The sequence below is a fragment of the Gadus macrocephalus genome, chromosome 12 (genome assembly GCF_031168955.1).
Source record: "Gadus macrocephalus chromosome 12, ASM3116895v1".
In the NCBI taxonomy this organism is placed as follows: domain Eukaryota; kingdom Metazoa; phylum Chordata; class Actinopteri; order Gadiformes; family Gadidae; genus Gadus; species Gadus macrocephalus.
The window spans coordinates 20,127,730-20,145,864 of record NC_082393.1 but is presented as its reverse complement, the minus strand read 5'-3'; the positions used below and the strand labels follow the sequence as shown (position 1 = coordinate 20,145,864).

At 42.8% G+C, this 18,135-nt stretch overlaps 1 protein-coding gene and 1 long non-coding RNA gene across 2 annotated transcripts in view; one reads left to right on the top strand and one right to left on the bottom strand.

The window, feature by feature from the left end:
* mcf2l2 (MCF.2 cell line derived transforming sequence-like 2) overlaps positions 1-18,135 on the bottom strand; it is a 95,499-nt gene that overhangs the window by 23,613 nt on the left and 53,751 nt on the right. The window contains 11 exon segments of the mRNA XM_060066780.1: positions 118-133; positions 135-197; positions 681-773; positions 1,165-1,305; positions 2,518-2,598; positions 3,864-3,986; positions 5,321-5,413; positions 5,850-5,942; positions 6,805-6,874; positions 13,730-13,845; positions 15,143-15,209. Coding sequence (XP_059922763.1) covers positions 118-133; positions 135-197; positions 681-773; positions 1,165-1,305; positions 2,518-2,598; positions 3,864-3,986; positions 5,321-5,413; positions 5,850-5,942; positions 6,805-6,874; positions 13,730-13,845; positions 15,143-15,209 — 956 coding nt within the window.
* Positions 6,510-8,379, top strand: LOC132468946 (uncharacterized). Its single transcript, XR_009528299.1, has 2 exons — positions 6,510-8,240; positions 8,308-8,379. It is a non-coding gene; the product is annotated as an uncharacterized LOC132468946 (long non-coding RNA).

Genomic DNA, 18,135 nt, shown 5'->3' with positions numbered 1-18,135 from the left:
GTGTGTGTGTGTGTGTGTGTGTGTGTGTGTGTGTGTGTGTGTGTGTGTGTGTGTGTGTGTGTGTGTGTGTGTGTGCATGCATCCGTGAGTGTGTGTGTGTGTCCAGTTTATTAATACCTCTGCACGCCTCAAGCTTGGCCTGTCAGAACTTTACGGATCTCCGACACCCACATATTTTTCACATCCATAGAGGAAGCCTGGGGGAAAGACAAATGCATGCATGCACGTGCACGCAGGCATACAAGCACACATACGCACGATAAATCATGACATCAGACGGAAAAAGTGCATCTTTACACTTGGCTTGCGCATGGTCAGCAATGCAGTACAACACTGCCCTCATGAGGACAATATAGTCCCTGCACCTCATTGTGTTTACATAAATAAAATATAAAAACTGAGAATAAGCTCATACTTTCTGTCATAAAGTATATAGCAATCTGTAATACCACCCCATTATTACTGTACTTGTATGTTGATTTAACCCACTAATGTGTATTGCTTTAAATGCGTTTTACAATGACTAAAACACAACTGATGCACAAAATGCACATATAAAGTAAAGCATTGTTCACCAAATCTTTTCTAAGAATGGAGTTTCCCAATGAGGGCTTTACGTCAGAAAATGAATGGAAGTTGGATCATTTGGATACATAGAGCCTTATTCAATTTAGACATACCTGGATAATATAGACCTCCTCCCTGCCGTTGTACCACACCTCAAACTTCTTGATGTCGCCTTTCACATTCTCTGTGATTCCCACACTACTCATCTATGCAACAACAAGAAGAACATTGATACCTTCATAAAGCTGTTGGCCAAAGCACCTATTCATCAACCCACAAATCAAAGAATATGAACCATATTAAAATGTATTAAATGTCATTTCAGGATTCATAACATAAAGTCATCACATTCATTAAGGATCTCTAACGAACACATGATCCTGCTCAGAGATGTGTGGTAAGAAACAAGCATGGCAACAGCATACATACAGTGCAATCCATATCTCTCTCTCTCTCTCTCTCTCTCTCTCTCTCTCTCTCTCTCTCTCTCTCTCTCTCTCTCTCTCTCTCTCTCTCCTCTCTCTCTCTCTCTCTCTCTCTCTCTCTCTCTCTCTCTCTCTCTCTCTCTCTCTCTCTCTCTCTCTCTCTCTCTCTGACCTTGAGGGTGTGTTTGAAGCCGTAGGACGGGGTCTTATCATGTCCATCGATGGTCTCCTCTCTCTTCTTGCAGAACAGCAGCATCTTGTGGTACAGGAACAAGTGTCTCTGCATGGGCTTGAATCTGGCGAGGTCCTTCACCTGAAACCAAGCAAATGTCTGTCTTGTCAGTCTGTCTTTCTCGTCTGTCTGCATGTCTGTACATCCCTCTGTGTTTCGAGCAGTCCATCTGTCCTTCGGTCCATCAGTCTGTTGGTCTGTCTCTCTGTCCGGTTTTAATATCTTGTGAGTCACTTCTATCTACACTGTAAAAACGAAAACTTAAAATTGTTGGTCTCATTATGATTTCTGAGTAAAATGAATATAAAACATTAAGTATTCATGTCAACTGTGCAATGCAATTTAGTCCAACCAACAATGTTGAGTTTTGGGTCAAGAGTTGGGCTCAGTGTAGTATCTTTGTTAGCAAGACACACGGGTTTAAGTCAGACTCTGTCTGAGGCTGGGCCAACTACGGTGCACATGCGCATTTCGACACTTTGGAAAATACGGGGTTTCCTGACGGAATTTTCAGATGGTAAATATTGTGGCGACTCATACCCCCCGGGGAGTCTGGGTATTTGTGATGCCGGTTAGGAAAAAGGGGTTTATTGCCTTTTGTCAATTTGTTTCTGTTAGGTTAAGTGGGGTGAACGGGTTTGGGGTCTTTATTGTTTGTGTGTTGTTTATTGTGTGTAGTGTTGCCGCCACCGTTACCGAGACTTGCATGTCCGTTGGTTGGGTGTGCGGTGTATGTGGGTGTTTGACGTTAAATAAAGGCAGCTCTCAGGATCGTGCGGTGTATGAGGCACGAGAGTTGCGTCACCGTTTAACCTGGGCTCCCGTATCGTGCAGAACAAGTTTGACCATAATGTCGAACTTGTTCTGCACTTTGGTTTGCTGCATTTAGACAGCGATTCTCTGCTGCTGAACTAGCTACATGTTGCTTGATCTATTGCTGTCTGGCATTCAGAAATGTAAAATGGAAGTTTCCAATTATGTTATTTTTTTTAAATAATATTAACCTTAATTAGAAATATTAAGTTAACAACCCTGACTTACTTTTTTGAGTTTTGTAAAATATAAAATCTTAGTTGGTATAACTCTAACTTTCAAGTTTGTCTAAAGAAGAAAAATGACATTTTGTTGGGCTCAAAACTCAAAAATTGAGTTTGCCTTGCAGTTTTGAGTGTTCTCAACTTTTTATTTTTTATAGTGTAGCTCCTTCTGTCCGTCCGTCTTGTTTAATTTCCCCTGTCTCTGCGCTGTGACTACACAGTGTTCCTTGTGCGCTGGGGGACATCGGACCCCTACCTTGCTGTGGCCCCTCTTGTGGTCCGTCCAGACGTTGAAGGAACCCTGCATCAGCAGCTTGCCCAGCTCGCTCAGGTTCCCCTGTTGGAAGACACCGAGCCAGCGGTTAGAGAGAGACAGACGGTTCAAGGTCAACAAAAGCACTGGGCTAGAGCTTCAACTGATCCTCCCATGGAAAATGATTGGTGTGATAGGCCAAAGACAGACACACATGAACACGGACGGACGGACACACACACACACACACACACACACACACACACACACACACACACACACACACACACACACACACACACACACACACACACTTAGAATGGACAAAGGCTTGGGGGCACTGTTATGTATTCCTGTGTGACAGAGAGAACAAACACTGAACCATGAGCAAAAGTCACAGGAAGTAGAGGGAGCGGACCAGGGCCTTTGAAACAGCATCTGTTGAAACGTTGGGTCATTATTGTGTGGGAGGGTGTTAGATAAGATGATAAGGGATATGATAAGATAATCGGTGCATACATTACTCTAAATCTATTAAAATCCCTGATTAAATTCGCTCTTGCTGAGCAAGCAATATTTGAATTTGTGGATAATTTGGATAGATGAAGAAGATAGACACACCACTAGGTGTGTTGAAAATAAATGAGCGTCTGTTGGCATCATGGTGATTAGCCTCGACGCAAAAATGAGTGTGTGTGCGTGCGTGTGTGTGCGTGTGTGTGCGTGTGTGTGTGCGTGTGTGTGTGTAGTTACCGGTAAACACCCATTTTACCTGTAGAACTTCCATCAACGAGTCCCAATCTGAGCCCTTTCTTCTATGGATCCCATTTATGACGGTTGGGTCGTAAATGGGTTCCATAAGAGAAAATGCGGGGCCATGGTCAAACGTTATCATAGCCCAAGTTCCACTTACGTGAACAGACTTTGCATGTCATATAAAACGTACACTCGGATAAGCGTGTAAATCAGTTTCAAAAATGTCTTTCTCAACGTTCCTCCAATGCATGCCATATTGACACAGGCACCATGCCACTGTCTGAAGCATCAAAGCTACAATAATTATTTGCTCTGCCAGGAAATAAAAATACAAAGTACTTTTATTTGTATATCCAGATATATTATAATCATACAAACATATAAATGAACTTTAACTTACATTTTGTTTAAATATCAGTGAAAGCCTTGCTTTGTTTTATTTTGAATAAAAAAATCGAACCGACCCTAATAAGATGTCCTGTCATTGACTCATTTCATCTCTTTCTCAGTCCGACCGAGGGAGGGAGGGAAGGAGGGAGGGAGGGAGGGAGGGAGGGAGGGAGGGAGCGGAAGCTGTAGCCCGGGGCTGGTACCTCAAAGCCTGTGATGGCGATCTGGTGCATGGAGTCGTTGACGGATTTGATGATGTCCAGCATGGTGGCTAGGGCCTCCTCCAGCTCCACCGTGCCCTCCCCCTTGCTGCACTTCAGCATCTCCTGGACAACGTAGAGACACAGCACCAATTTTAATGTGCATACTTTAAATCCTGCATTATCCTTGTACATATACGGCGGTTAATATAAATACAAATACGTTCATTGTTCTTTTCTGTCATTTTAGTTTCCATTGTTGCCGTTTATAGATTTGTATTTGCATTTTTGTATGTTATTGAGGTAACTATCTTTCGATATCTTACTCCAGATAAAGCAAACAATAACACAATATTGGCCATCTTCCATATGATTCCACACCATCCGTGTCTGAAACATTCACAGCTCCTTCTGCAAGCCTCTCTAACCTTGAAAAGCTTTCATCTCACCGCGCATTCATCCTCTTTACGACATACTCTCTTCTACACTCGAGCCCCATGAAGCTGCGCGCTGCGCCCATACTTACAGCAGCATCCTTCGCTTCGAGTCAGACACCACACTTAACCCCATAAAACACTAGTCCTCGGGAGAACCAAATTAGAAGGCACAAGCAAACGGTGAATGAGAGGCGTTATGTCCAGGGCGTACTCTATCTGCTGACTTTATCTCTGGTTGTCATGGTGCGGCGCGACGTAGAATTATCCAAACCACTGATGTGTTTTTGAGGAGGAAGGAGCTGAATCAGAAGGTGAAAGTGGAGAGGCTGTGGGGGCTTTTAAAAGGTAAATAAACTCAGCACTAAGAAGAAAATAGACCCAGGAATAAAATCAAGGAGGGTAGAATGGAGGAAATAGGAAAGTCGGCGAGTTAATAATTGATATTGGTGTAGGCAGAGCTAACAAGAGGGGTTATTAAGTTTAGGCTGTTAACTTAATTAGTAGCAAAACAACTGCAGGGATACAGAGCTATGCTGTGTGGTCCTAAGTGGACTACAGACGGAAGAGGCCGGACAGGATGCGCCCTATTACTGTCAAGGAGGTTCAGTGGATTCTGCCGTATGCATCAAAGATGACCGGAACCAAGAAGTCTAACCGTTGCACTATTTTTTGACCACAGAATGGAAAATTATCTGCAGTATGAGCAGCATAGCATTTATGTTGTCTGTTAAGAAAAACATAAAACATAAAACTTGACTTGAAGTAACTTTTTCATGTAACCCACATTGCATTGTGTGTTTATTATCGATGAAAGCTTTATTGTATCTCTTGCTAATATCGATTGACTTACAAATCTCTACCATAAATTAATATTCAGAATTTCCCTCAACACTTGAGGCCAATTTTGGCGTCAGTAGTCGTGACTTTGAACAAAAAGCATTTTTTAGCGATTTTACACAATGAGAGATAGACGAGTCGAGAGAGTGTGAGAGTGGAAGTGCATTAGTAACAGTGTGTCATTGCCTTTAGCAGGAGCTGGTATTTTGTGATGCGCTGCACCGGCTTCAGTAGATACGCATCCAGCGAGAGCTTGTGATCCAGCTTCTTCTGACACTCCTGTTTGTCACGAACATCAAACATGAATATACACGATCAAGATATGACATCAACACATAATGGTACCGCGGAATTATTGCTGTCTTATCTGTTCCATTAAGGAAATAAATTGCAACGGTATCACTCGGTGTGTTTGTGTGTGTGTGTGAGTTTGAGAGCATGTGATTGTGCGTATGTGTGTGCGTCTTTGCGTTAACGTGTGCGTGTGTGTGGGTTTGTGTATTTGCATGCGCGTAGTGTGTGTGTGTGTGTGTGTCTCCCTGCGAGATGTGCGCCTATGTGAACGTTTGTGTATATGTGTGTGTCTGTGCATGTATGCCTGCTTGCGTGTGTTTGTGCCTTTGTATGTGTGTGTGTGTGTGTGTGTGTGTGTGTGTGTGTGTGTGTGTGTGTGTGTGTGTGTGTGTGTGTGTGTGTGTGTGTGAGTGTGTCTTACCTGAAAGAATAGACTGTCTCCACACTGCCTCCAGAGGACCTCTGATCGTGGTTTATTCTGGCAATACTTCTCATACACCTGAAGCTCTTCTTTCTGTTGACAGATATGGTTTAACCTTACACGGCGAATGGCAATGCATACTTTCCGTTTTTGTTTGCATGTACAATTGAGAAGTTGCAAGCATATGGAATTGTTCAAACAGAAGTGTACGGTTTTCGACATTCAGTCATTTAGATGGAAATTCTCCACCAAAAAGGGGCGCAAGTCAAGATAATATTAACGAGACTATGATATCCAGGGGAAGCAAAAAAAAAAGTATTGACTGTGTTAGGAATCATGCAAACCCCCAGTTCTACTTGCTGAGGTCTACATGTGGCTTTGTCGCTAGGTTTTTGAAGACGCCGGGCATGCTAACCAGATGACGGGAAGCATATGCATGTTTGGCCAATCTTACATACTTTGCTGGCAAGTTATAGCTGGATAATTGGCTCCCAAATGGATCCAAACCGGACTAGCGGATATTTTGCTGGCTGATTGGACATGTGTTGTGACTAATTAAGGCTAAATGGTTATCAGTGTCTAATAAGCATATAGCCACACAAGCTAACTGAGAGGGCTGTTGGTTATCATGCTGCGTTGCAAACATGTTGATGTACAAATCAGTCATGAAATGTAAAGAAAAGTCTCAGATTAAGTGTGTCAAAACTGTTTTCAAACTGAGCCTGATTGACAAATCAGGCTAGGTTGATTATGATGTTTACTCTCCAACAACTATCTTTCCTTTATTCTTTTCATTTCTCTGGGTCGACTCGGTTGCAATACATTTCTGGAGCATTGGTATATCTTTTTGTAGAGATTCAAGATGCAAAAACAGGGAGTTGTGTGTTGTTTTGAACGCAGCATAACATGCTTTGATTGAACTAAGTAGTACTGATAGTTCTTCAGTTATCCTCACCCTTTTCAGAAAGCAGGTCCCAACCAACTCTGGCTTCTCTTCACAGTTCTCCAGCTCCTTCAGAAACGTCCTGCATTTCAGTCACACACATGTAAACCTTACAGGATGGACTTCAATCAGGCACAATTTACTAGAAAATTAGATAAGAATGAATGAGAGATAAGATGACAGTAGTCAGACTAAACTATTTCCCATAGAGAGATCTGATGGCATTGGTGACACTAAAGCAGGGCTATTCAATTGGCGAACCCGGCCCGCGGAGGAATATTTACTGGCCCTTTTAGTGAAAAAAATAAATAAAAATATTTTAACTGCAAAAAAAGAAAAAATATATATTTTTTAAACTGCTGGCCTTATAGGGGCCGATATGAGGTGCCCTCTCTCATCCTCGCACAGCACACCGTAGACTTGCTCCGCAAGGCGCGCGGCCACAACAATCCTCCCCGCAGGCTCCCACTACTCTCTTCTTCGTGAGCTTTTGCATTGCTCCTCTCAACTGCTTGGCGCGCTCCGCTTCGAAGTTCGCGCCTAATGTTGTTTTGATGACCGTTCTGCCTGGTTGAATCAACCCAATGTCGCTTTCTACTCTGAAAAAGCGAAAAGTATACTCAGAAAACCAACAATCCAATAGCGAATGGACACAGAAGTATTCGTTTGGATTTGCCACTGGGAAGCCTGTGTGTTTACTCTGCAGCGAGTGTATATTGGTGTGTAAAGAACTGAGAAGGCATTTTAAGATAAATCATGCTAACTTCGACACCGCTATCCCACTGGCCTCTGATGCTCGCCGCCAGAAGATTTTGGGGCTAACTTCATGCTATCAACAGAGACACCGAACCCTAACCCTTGTTCAGAACAAGAGAGAGCAACATCAGCATCACTACGAGTCGCCTGGACATTAGGCCAAAAGAAAAGGCTGTTTACAGATTCTGAGACCGTCAAAGAGTGTATGGTTGCATCGATCAAGGAGGTTACAGATGAGAAAACCCGAAACAGCGTGATTAATTCAATCAAGAAAATGTTTTTTAGACTCTTTTGGACAAACTCAAAAAAGCGGAGGTGATGTCTCTAGCTGTTGATGAATCAACCGACAGCAGCGATGTAGCACAGCTGTGCCTCTATGTTAGATTTTTTGATGGCGAGTGCTTTTGTGCCACTGGATGGACACATGACAGGTGAGATACTTTTCGAAAAAGTAATTTCATTCTTCATAGAGAACCAGTTGGGGTTGGAGCGTATCAATATGCTGGTTACGGACGGTGCGCTGGTCGATGTCGGGCAGTACACGGGGACTGTCCGTTAGGTTGGCAGATGTGGCGCCACAGCAGAGATCGCTGCATTGTCTTATCCACCAAAGCCTCCTGTGTGCAAAACTAAATGGTGGGTTAAAAGAGACCATGGACTGTCATGGCAATTATTAACTTCATTCGTTCTACGTCTAGCTTACAGCACCGCCTTTTCCGCCAGGGAATGCATGCGTTGAAATGATTTTGCAAACTTAAGGAAGAGATCCTGATGTTTCCCCGTAATTCAAAGCAGAAAAAAGCTCACACTTTTCTGTGTCTAATGGAAAATGCAGAGTTTCACGCAGCCGTTTGATTTTTGCTTATCTATGTTCTGGAAAAATGCTTATTTTCCCAGCATTGCGCACTGCAGGTCTACAAACCACCGAGGCAATGACAGGATTGATAAATGCATTGAAAACCAACTTTGCAACGAGGTGTGAAAATTTCAGTATCCCCACTGAAGTGATGAGATTTGTGAACGATCCCTTCTGTGTGGACGTTGTGGGGGAGTTTGCAGTGAAAGCAAAGGAGCTGGTTGTGTCATTAAAGGGACTCTCACCTTTGTTGCATTTGAGAATTACAGCACATTCAAATCATCCCGCCTTCCTCCAATGCCCCACCCCCTAAGCGTTATTTTTTAGAGTACAAAACTAAGCGTTATTTTTTAGAGTACTGTAACGACCTCGCCGGTGACATAATGATGTCGAGTCATTAGTAGTTGAAGGTAGTTTTAATGAACCAAAACCAGGTCACTGAAACCCGTAACATTATAACCAACGGCAGAAAACCTACACAAAACAAACCCCGGCAACCCCCAACACGGTCTCACTCGCGTGCAGGCCCCCACCCTCCTGTTCTTCCAAGGCCCTCCCCCAGCTGACCTAATGATTCGGCCCCACGCTGATTGACAAGAAGAACATTACAATACATGCACACTAAACAACTGGCATAACGGACAACGAAATATAATGTAACACATAACACACAAAGTATTCAACTGTCCCAGGGTCGCTACAGTACAAAAGTTCTAGACTCCCATGGGTTATGTTTAGACTCCCATGGGTTATGTTTAGACTCCCATGGGTTATGTTTAGACTCCCATGGGTTATGTTTAGACTCCCAGGGGTCATAATATCTACCATCCTGGAGCTCCAGATTAGCGGGACAACGTCGCGTCTGAGCCCGAAATGGGTCCCGTAATCGGACTGAGTGTGGCGGTTGGTTGCCAACGGTCTGGAGGTCTCCCTGGAGCTCCAGAGTAGCGGGACAACGTCGCGTCTGAGTCCGAAATGGGTCCCGTAATCGAACTGAGTGTGGCGGTTGGTTGCCAACGGTCTGGAGGTCTTCCTGGAGTTCCAGAGTAGCGGGACAACTTCGCGTCTGAGTCCGAAACGGGTCCCCTAATCGGACTGAATGGTGCAGTTTCAGTATGCCGTGGACCACTTTGGTCTGCCATCGTCAGTCGCTACGGTCGCTACTCGCTACTGTCTGCCGTGGAATCAAAACAAACCCTCTAGTTGAGGACGCGCCTTGATGACGCGGGCCCGAATGCGCCACAAGAAGCAGACGGAAAACCTTATATATCCATGCAGCAAACAGACAGGTCTGTCGGCCAATAAGGTCATTCGGTCCGAAGAATTTTATTGGTTGAAGTTTTCACTAAATATTATAAGAGTAAAATAATTGTTTGTTTTTACTCCTGGTGGGTCTGTCTTGCATATTAGAGTGTTATTACCTTATTAATACCAATTTAACCTTATCCAAAAAAAGTGTAAAAATGCAACAAAGGTAAGAGTCCCTTTAAACGAGGCGGGTTTACAACTGGAACTCATTGACATTCAGTCATCAGCTGACCTGCGACAGTCATTACAGCTGGCAGGTTCAGAAAAGTTCTGGGGTCTCATTTATAAAACTGCGTGGGATCGCTACTAAAAGTGTACGTACGCCCAAAAGCCAAGTTGTGCGTGCGCCAAAAAATATTCAGATTTATAAAACCCTGCGTACGCACACCGTACGCAATCTTTTCTTTATAAATCACAGACTGCCTACAAGTGTGCGCAGCTGAATCAGCTTCAAGTTCCGCCCTGTACACGCCCATTTTTAACCATAAATGGTCAATGCAAATGACCTCATGAATTCGATCTGCATATTAAACAGACTCAGATGCAATTATTATGTCTTGTCGGAAACAATGGCAGAAGTACTGAGAAAAGCAAAAAAGCGAAATTTCACGGAGGTTGAAGTGGAGACACTTGTGGGTGAGATGGAGGCCCGAAAAGTAGTTTTGTTCGGCGGTCACGGGATTGGGATCGCCAACAACAAAAAGCAGAGTGTGTGGCAACATGTTGCTGCAGCAGTGAACTCTGTCAGTAGCACGGAGCGCACAGTCCCAGAATTAAAAAAGAAGTGGTCTGACATAAAGTTACATATTTTTATGTAGCCTACCAATAAATCGTTATGGTCCTAAAGACCCTCTCCCTCCGAATCCTGCCATTTGCATGGTCCGCCAGAAGTGCCATATGGTGCAGCATTACCACGGCGCTCACCTCTGTATTTATAGGGTTACGGTAATAAGACTGACCGAGAACACCTTGGATAATCAGTTTGTAATCACCCACGTAAAATGTTCTTGAACATAACCCCTTTTTAATGCCTGATTTGTCATGAAAAGCATCAAGAGTAACGGACAACGATTGTGATGAGGAGTGTGGCTTGGTTTTCCACACTTCGGATTTGATTGACATTTGATTATGTGTTTACAGTGTCACATAAAAATATTATGTTATTGAAACATGTTGGACAGATGCTTTATTCCATGCAGTCGCGCCGTCAGTGGACAGTATGGAGTGACGGGATTAAATATAGAGATTCTTTTTTATTTCTATTCTAAGGAGATGTTTCTGGAGTTATAACTGAGAAATAACGCAGTTGACTTAAATTATTCTTGATTACATTGATTTAACGCATGATTCGGGTTGAAATTAAATTTATGAAGGGCGATGATAAAACATAATCGTTCTTCTCACTCTACAATTCTTCGGTCGGACTTCAGTTCACCACAACACCATCTGTGTCGCCAATTCTCCTTTTCCTCTAAACTATCCGTACGCATGGGTCAGAGTTTGCTTAGGGCTGCGCACATTTTCCCGTCAAGTTGGTTTTTTATAGATCACAACCTTGGCGTGGAAAGTCACGTACGCCAATTTCAGCACCGTTTTTGTGTACGCAACGGTTATAAATGAGACCCCTGGACTTGTGAAGTCAGCCACCAGAAATTCCCTAATTCAAGGCATCTTGCACTTTTTGTCCTCACTATGTTTGGATCAACAAGTACGAATCCGCATTCTCACACATTAATGCCATTAAAACTAGTAATCGCGCATCCCTCACTGCCGAGCACCTGCACCACTATGCATATTGCCATGGCGTCATATACTCCCGATTTCACTGCTCTTGCTAAATCAAACAAATGCCATTTCTCTCGTTAGATGGCACATTTGACCAAGAGGGTCACTGCATGCCAGTTAACACTAACAGTCAGCCTATGTTTATTAAATAAGGATTGTTTTTGAAAAGACTGTTGCACTTAAAGTAATCTATTAATATGTATTTTGATAAGCTTTGGCAATCTTGAGTAAACCAAGGCCTAACTGTATTTTGATAAGCTGTTATTACTACCTGTAATTTGATAAGCTGTTGCAGAGTTAACCTATAGTCTTTTCCTGAACTGATAAGATTGTTAAACACTAACAGGCAGCCTATGACGTTAATCAAATAGGGATTGTTTCTGATAAGCTGTTGGTCTCTATTTGATAAAGTAAAGAAAAAATATGCACTCCTATGTCGTTGTAGTGTTTTACAGTATCTGTAGCTATCGATGTGATGCTCATCAATTTTAGGCATTTTTTTCTGGCCCCTCATTCTGGATCATTTCCACCAACCGACCCCCATTCAAAACTGATTGAATAGCCCTGCACTAAAGCATTGAGCAGCACTCTTGATGGTGCGGTAGGTAGGCCTTGTTCTATCAGAGTCTACCAAATACAGGTACCACCGATAACAGACACATCCTCAGCCATAATAATAATAATAATAATAATACATTTAATTTAGAGGCGCCTTTCAAGACACCCAAGGTCACCTTACAGAGCATATAGTCATCATTCAAAACTATGTAAAACAGACTAGGAATAAAAGGAAAACAGAGGTTAAACATGAAGAATAATAATAATTAATAACACTCAAAGACGCCTAAAGTGAAGGGGGGACCTCACTAACCACCAGTGTTGTTTTTGGCAGGCATTTTAGATTTAGTTTTAGTCTTAGTCTTTTTGACGAAATGCTTCTTAGTTTTAGTCCCATTTTAGTCATTTCTATCTTTGAAAGTTTTAGTCTAGTTTTAGTCTGACGAAAACTCAAAAGGTTTTAGTCTAGTTTTAGTCCGACGAAAACTCGTCGGACTGTCGCACTCGTCGCACACGGCACACTCGTGTGTGCCGTGTGCGTGCAGGCGCAGCTGCGCGCGAGCGAGGCTTTTAGTGTGTGATGGGGGCGTGACTGTTAGGACAAGCAGCTGGCTCCATTTCTCCATTTCTTTTCCGCATATTATAGTTGGCGGGAAAAAAGCATGTTTTGAAACTTTTGTTCGTCCACTCACTAACAATTTAGTCTCGTCTAGTTCTCGTCTGACGAAAATGTCTACATTTTTCGTCACATTTTAGTCTTTATATGGCTTTGGTGACGTTCGTCTTAGTCTCATTTTCGTCATGGAAAAAAGGGGTCTGACGACGTCATTTTCGTTTTCGTCTTGCCTGACGAAAACAACACTGCTAACCACCATATACTGTATGTGCTTGTGAGCTCGCGAGGGCGAGAGAGAGAGCAAGAAAAAGTGAAAGAAAGGAGCGATACAGAGATAGTGAGAGAGAAAGCGGGCTCCTTTTGAATAAAACTACAACAATGAATCACACACACACATTCTCCACTAACTTCAACCACTTATACCTCTTTTGGCTAACCCGAGGCACAAAGATTGCATCCATGTGTTACTTACTGGATGTTCAAAGTAGAGACTGTGTGTTAGCCCTTTAATGACCCTGTGGTTTAGACTTCGGTAAACTACATTCACCTGACCAAAACTCTCAGTGCTCTCTCTCTCTCTCTCTCTCTCTCTCTCTCTCTCTCTCTCTCTCTCTCTCTCTCTCTCTCTCTCTCTCTCTCCCTCCGATTATCAGTCTTGTATCATTTATTTTGCTGTATATTTGTGTGTTGCTTAATAAGACATGGCTGGGTTAAAATTTTTCCTCTGTAAATGTAGTGCCCGTCTCCTGAACTTTGCATCGAAGCGCACAAGTGGTCCATTTCTAAGCGGCCGTGGGGTCTGAGAGAACCGAGTTGCATTCTGGGATACTGCGCTGCTGCCTGGAGTCTAGTTTCCTAGTGTTGTGTGACCAAATACATTAAAGCATTCCACTGCATTCGCTGGGAAGGTTTGAAGTGATTTAAATGGCAAATCAATTAACAAATGTTATATTGCCACTTGCTAAAAGTTTATGTACCGAGAATTCAAAGCTTTTGGTTCATTTTTATGGCCTCAGACTAATACAGAGTCAATCATAAAAATATGCACAGACACTCACCTATTGTGGAATTCATAAATCTCTGGCAGGTTGCCGAACAACACATCCCGCTTGTTCTCCAGCGAGGGAGGGATGAGGTGGCTGAGCTCAGAGTTATCCAGCTCGGAAAAGTAGCCCTGCAACACAGAGATGGCCCCCGGAGTTAGGGGGGGGGAGGTTGTATATTTGGGTTTGTAGAAGGGAGGGGTTTAGGTGGGCTTTAGAAGGGGAGATGAAGGGCGATAATGAAGATAGAACAGTGTGTGTGTTGGGGGAGGGGAGGGGGGTATGGAGGGAGTTTTTGCCGAGGATCGGAAAGGAGGGGTAAATTGGAAAAAGAGAGGGAGAGGGGTGAAAGTGGGTAGAGGTTAGGGGAACACGAATAAAAGACAGCGAAGGAAATGTTGTGAGAGAAATTACAATGATGAGAGCAATGAAGAAAGACTGCAGTGTGAATGAGGGGCGGGGCTGAGCAGCATCAGTCCTACTTGATCAATAAAGAGCTTTGTATGACCTCGATCGTGTCAGAAGATCAGACGGGATTCATCAGACAATGGCACTCATTCACCAACATTAGAAGGCTTCTCGGCCTCATCCACACCCCATCTTCCCCTTCTGACCCAGAAGTAATCATATCCCTTGATGCCGAGAAGGCCTTCGACAGGGTGGAGTGGTCGTAGTTGTTCGCCGCTCTGCAACGTTTCGGCAGTTACGTCCATCATTTTCGCACTTGGGATCATCTGACATGCATTGATTCTTTCTTCAGAATATTATGCAATTATCAATTTCAATGATTAATTCAATCAGTACAGTCGCAGAACATAGCTCCATTTCCCCAATGAATATTTTGTATAATTTAAATTAATAGGTTTACACCATATTTTCCAGTTGTGGTTTTATCTTCTTTTTATATCCACATTAGACATGGATTTGAGTATTTTAATCTGAGGTGTATATTATGGCAAATCAGTAGCAGTGATCGTATGATGGTCATTATTGTATAAACTATGATGTATGAGAGGGTTAGCCACTGAGGTTGAAGTTAATGGCAAGGCAATTAATAAGAGAAAAGGGAATGCATATGCCAATTGAATATTGTCTACGGATAAAGTAATATTGGGGAACATATTTTGAGATCATATCTCTAGGAATACCCTGGGTGTTCAATATTAATCTGTACCCAAATAGAAGACCTTATTCATTGGTAAATTGGGTGGATTTACCTTGTAGAATAGTTTGGGAAAGCATACACATTTTATTGAACTGCATTCTGAACGCTATCTGAATGGGGACATGGAATGCAGAACTAAAAATAACGCATGCATCATGGTTTTGAAATAATCAGGAAGGTCTCCACACCCGGTTAACCAAAGTCCACTAGGTAAATAAGGTCTGTTGCAGCACAGAGAATGGAATGACCGGGCAAAAAGTCACCTCCATGATGCTTTGTAATTCTTCAACATACAGCCGCTCGGTTTCAATCAGCTCTGTCATGATGTGTCTGGAAGAAGAAATAGAGAGGAGAGAAAGGGAGAGAGGAGAGAAAGAGAGAGAGAGAGAAACACAATTAGCTTTGTACTCTATTATCATATGTAATTATTCAGAGTATGTGTAGCATGTTGCCATAGCAGCAACATGTTCAGCTCTTGGCCAACAGTTCAATTAGCGTGCAGTGGCATATTAACGATGTTCCGATAGCTGAGTGGGTGTGTGTTGCTCTTCCTGGCTGATATTTAATTCGGATAACACATTTAGACATAACTTAAGGAAACTATTGTCGTGCAAGGTTCCTCACATGTCTGTAGGTCTTAAAAAAAACAAAGAGCAACCTGTTAAAAATGTCCCTTTTAAATCTACTCTCATCTGATCGGGCCTCTCCTTGTTGTTTTTTAGTGCTGTTGCTAGGAGCCACTGCTGCCCCAAAGCGGAAATCAAATGATCACCTCTCATAAAAATCTCTCATTAGTCAAACCCAGTTCTTCTGATATTCAAAAATCTTCGAAGGCGTCAAAAGGATTTGTATACCTTGACTAACTTACGAGCTAACTAACTAACTCACTAACACTCACTCACTCACAGGGGTGGACTGGCCATCTGCTCTGTAAGGTGACCTTGGGTGTATTGAAAGGCGCCTCTAAATTAAATGTATTATTATTATTATTATCTGGCATATCGGGCATCGTCCCGGTGGGCCGTTGACCGAATGTGGGCCGGTCCGGTCCGCTATGTTTTGTTTTTTTCTCTCTCTCTAAATTCCCTCCAATTGGGCCCGCCAATGGGCTACAGAGGGCTAGCAGTGTGTTGCCAGCATCAACACATATTATTGGTCTATGTTTGTCATTGTCAATCAATCATGGGCTGACAGGCTCAGAGAGCCCTGACAGTGCTGTCAATCACAACACAAACCAGGGTGGGCGGGACCTCATGGTGTGGGCCGTAGTCGGGACGGAGCTAAAAATGGATAAGCGTAAGAAACACCCGGGTGGCACTGAAAAACTGCGACTTAAAAAGCTGAAGTCTCTGGATGTGGAAGCTGCTAAATGTTCAAAATATTGGTGCCGGGGTCAACACCCCAGCAGGTGCTGCTGTGCCGGGTAGAAAACAAAGTAGAAAACGTTTTTACATTGAATGTGATGTGACCTAATTAACTGCATACTTGTGAAAACATATTAGCCCAGAGTTGAAGGGCTGTGACTGTTGGTAGTTGTGGTTGATTTTGTTTAAATATGCCGAATTGTGATATTATGGGTTATTATTGTTCAGATGATTTAGCTAGTCTGGCTGAACGGAAGTGGACAGCGTCTATTGCCGAGCGTCGGATTTGGCCGCGACTCCTCCCCTTCCGGTTGCTGGCGTTCCCGTATTGTGCTCCCCCTCAAACTCGGAAACTAGGCAGTATGGCGAGTTTTGAAGAGGACTTTGACGGCGCTGTAAAGTTGGCATGTTTGGCTCTTTCCGTCGAAAATTGCAAAGAACTGCAAAAGATTTGCTGTAAGCAAAGGAAGGAAGATGTTCTATTTTGCATGGACACCGCTGCTGCTTCCCGGGCTTAGCCCCGCCCTAGACGATTGTGATTGGTTTAAAGAAATAAAAACAGGCCCGCCCAGTTTCCCCACGGATAGACGGCTCGAGGTAGCGTGGCTCCAGACCATTCTACTTGCTGTAGTTTGGTCTGGCTTTGCGAGACTAATTTAGCTAAGCTAGCTAACATCAGCAGTCTCTTGTTGCCATAGCAACAGTAAACAGTGACATGGACTAATGAGCTCTAAATAGAGATGCAGAAACAAACTGTATTGTAAATACAGATCAGATACTTTGAATTTTAGCACAAAATACAAGTAAACCTTTAGGAAATAATTAGTTTAATTTGCAATAATTGCCATTGAATTTATTGTAATCTTTCAATTAATTTATTGTTTACTGAGGTGATGACTATTGCATGTGGTGAGAGGAATGCAATATGTGTATTTTTAAAGGTTTATGTGAAGAAACATACTATATGTGTGACAAAATGACAATTGGTTATTCATAAATGTCTCTTTTATTCTCTGCTACCATCATCTCCTGTCAAACAGGTTTTCCTGACCTGCTAGAAGTTCTTATGATGCTAGAGAGAGAGAGAGAGAGAGAGAGAGAGAGAGAGAGAGAGAGAGAGAGAGAGAGAGAGAGAGAGAGAGAGAGAGATTCGTCTTGACTTGGTGATTTTATTATAACTTGTTTTGCCTCAGATTGAAACAAAAGGTTTGATTATGATTATTTCCTGGTTGAAGATTTTCATGTTGATGTTAATTTCAAACATCTGCATAACTTTTAAGTTAAATTAAAGTTATGCAGGTATAGGCCTTAGGGCTCTTTTGAGATTTAAGTCATCCTTCATGACAGATAAATTTGTCACTACATCACAAAAGGCTTGTGGCTACATATACTTGTCAGTACACAGATACACAGTGTATCTGGCTGAATAAAAATAAATAAATTATCTATTGCTGTGTGAAAAAGTTTAAGACATGAATTACAGGTCTGAATAGATATGCTTTCTCATGCGGGTATGTGCACATATATACATACATGTGCACCAGTGGAGGCTTCTCCATTGAGGAGAGGGAGGAAGATCCTCCCTAACATTGTTGAGAATAAAAAATTTAGATTGCCCCGACTATTGTAATGAATTAATGCCCTTAAATATGACTACTTTATTGCCTTTGAATATATAATGTTCGTTTCCCTGGGTAAAGGGACATTAGCACCCCCTATCGCCTATTGACAATTACTTCAGGGAGGAACGTCCTCCCTCCGCCGCCGTTGACTCCCATTCATTTTCCCGAAAGTACTGGCGGCCGGTGGATAACATAGGTTTCAATGGGAGAGAGGAGGAAAATCCTCCTCTGAGTGGGTGGGACCTTAAGGGGTCTGATTCGGGCAAAAAT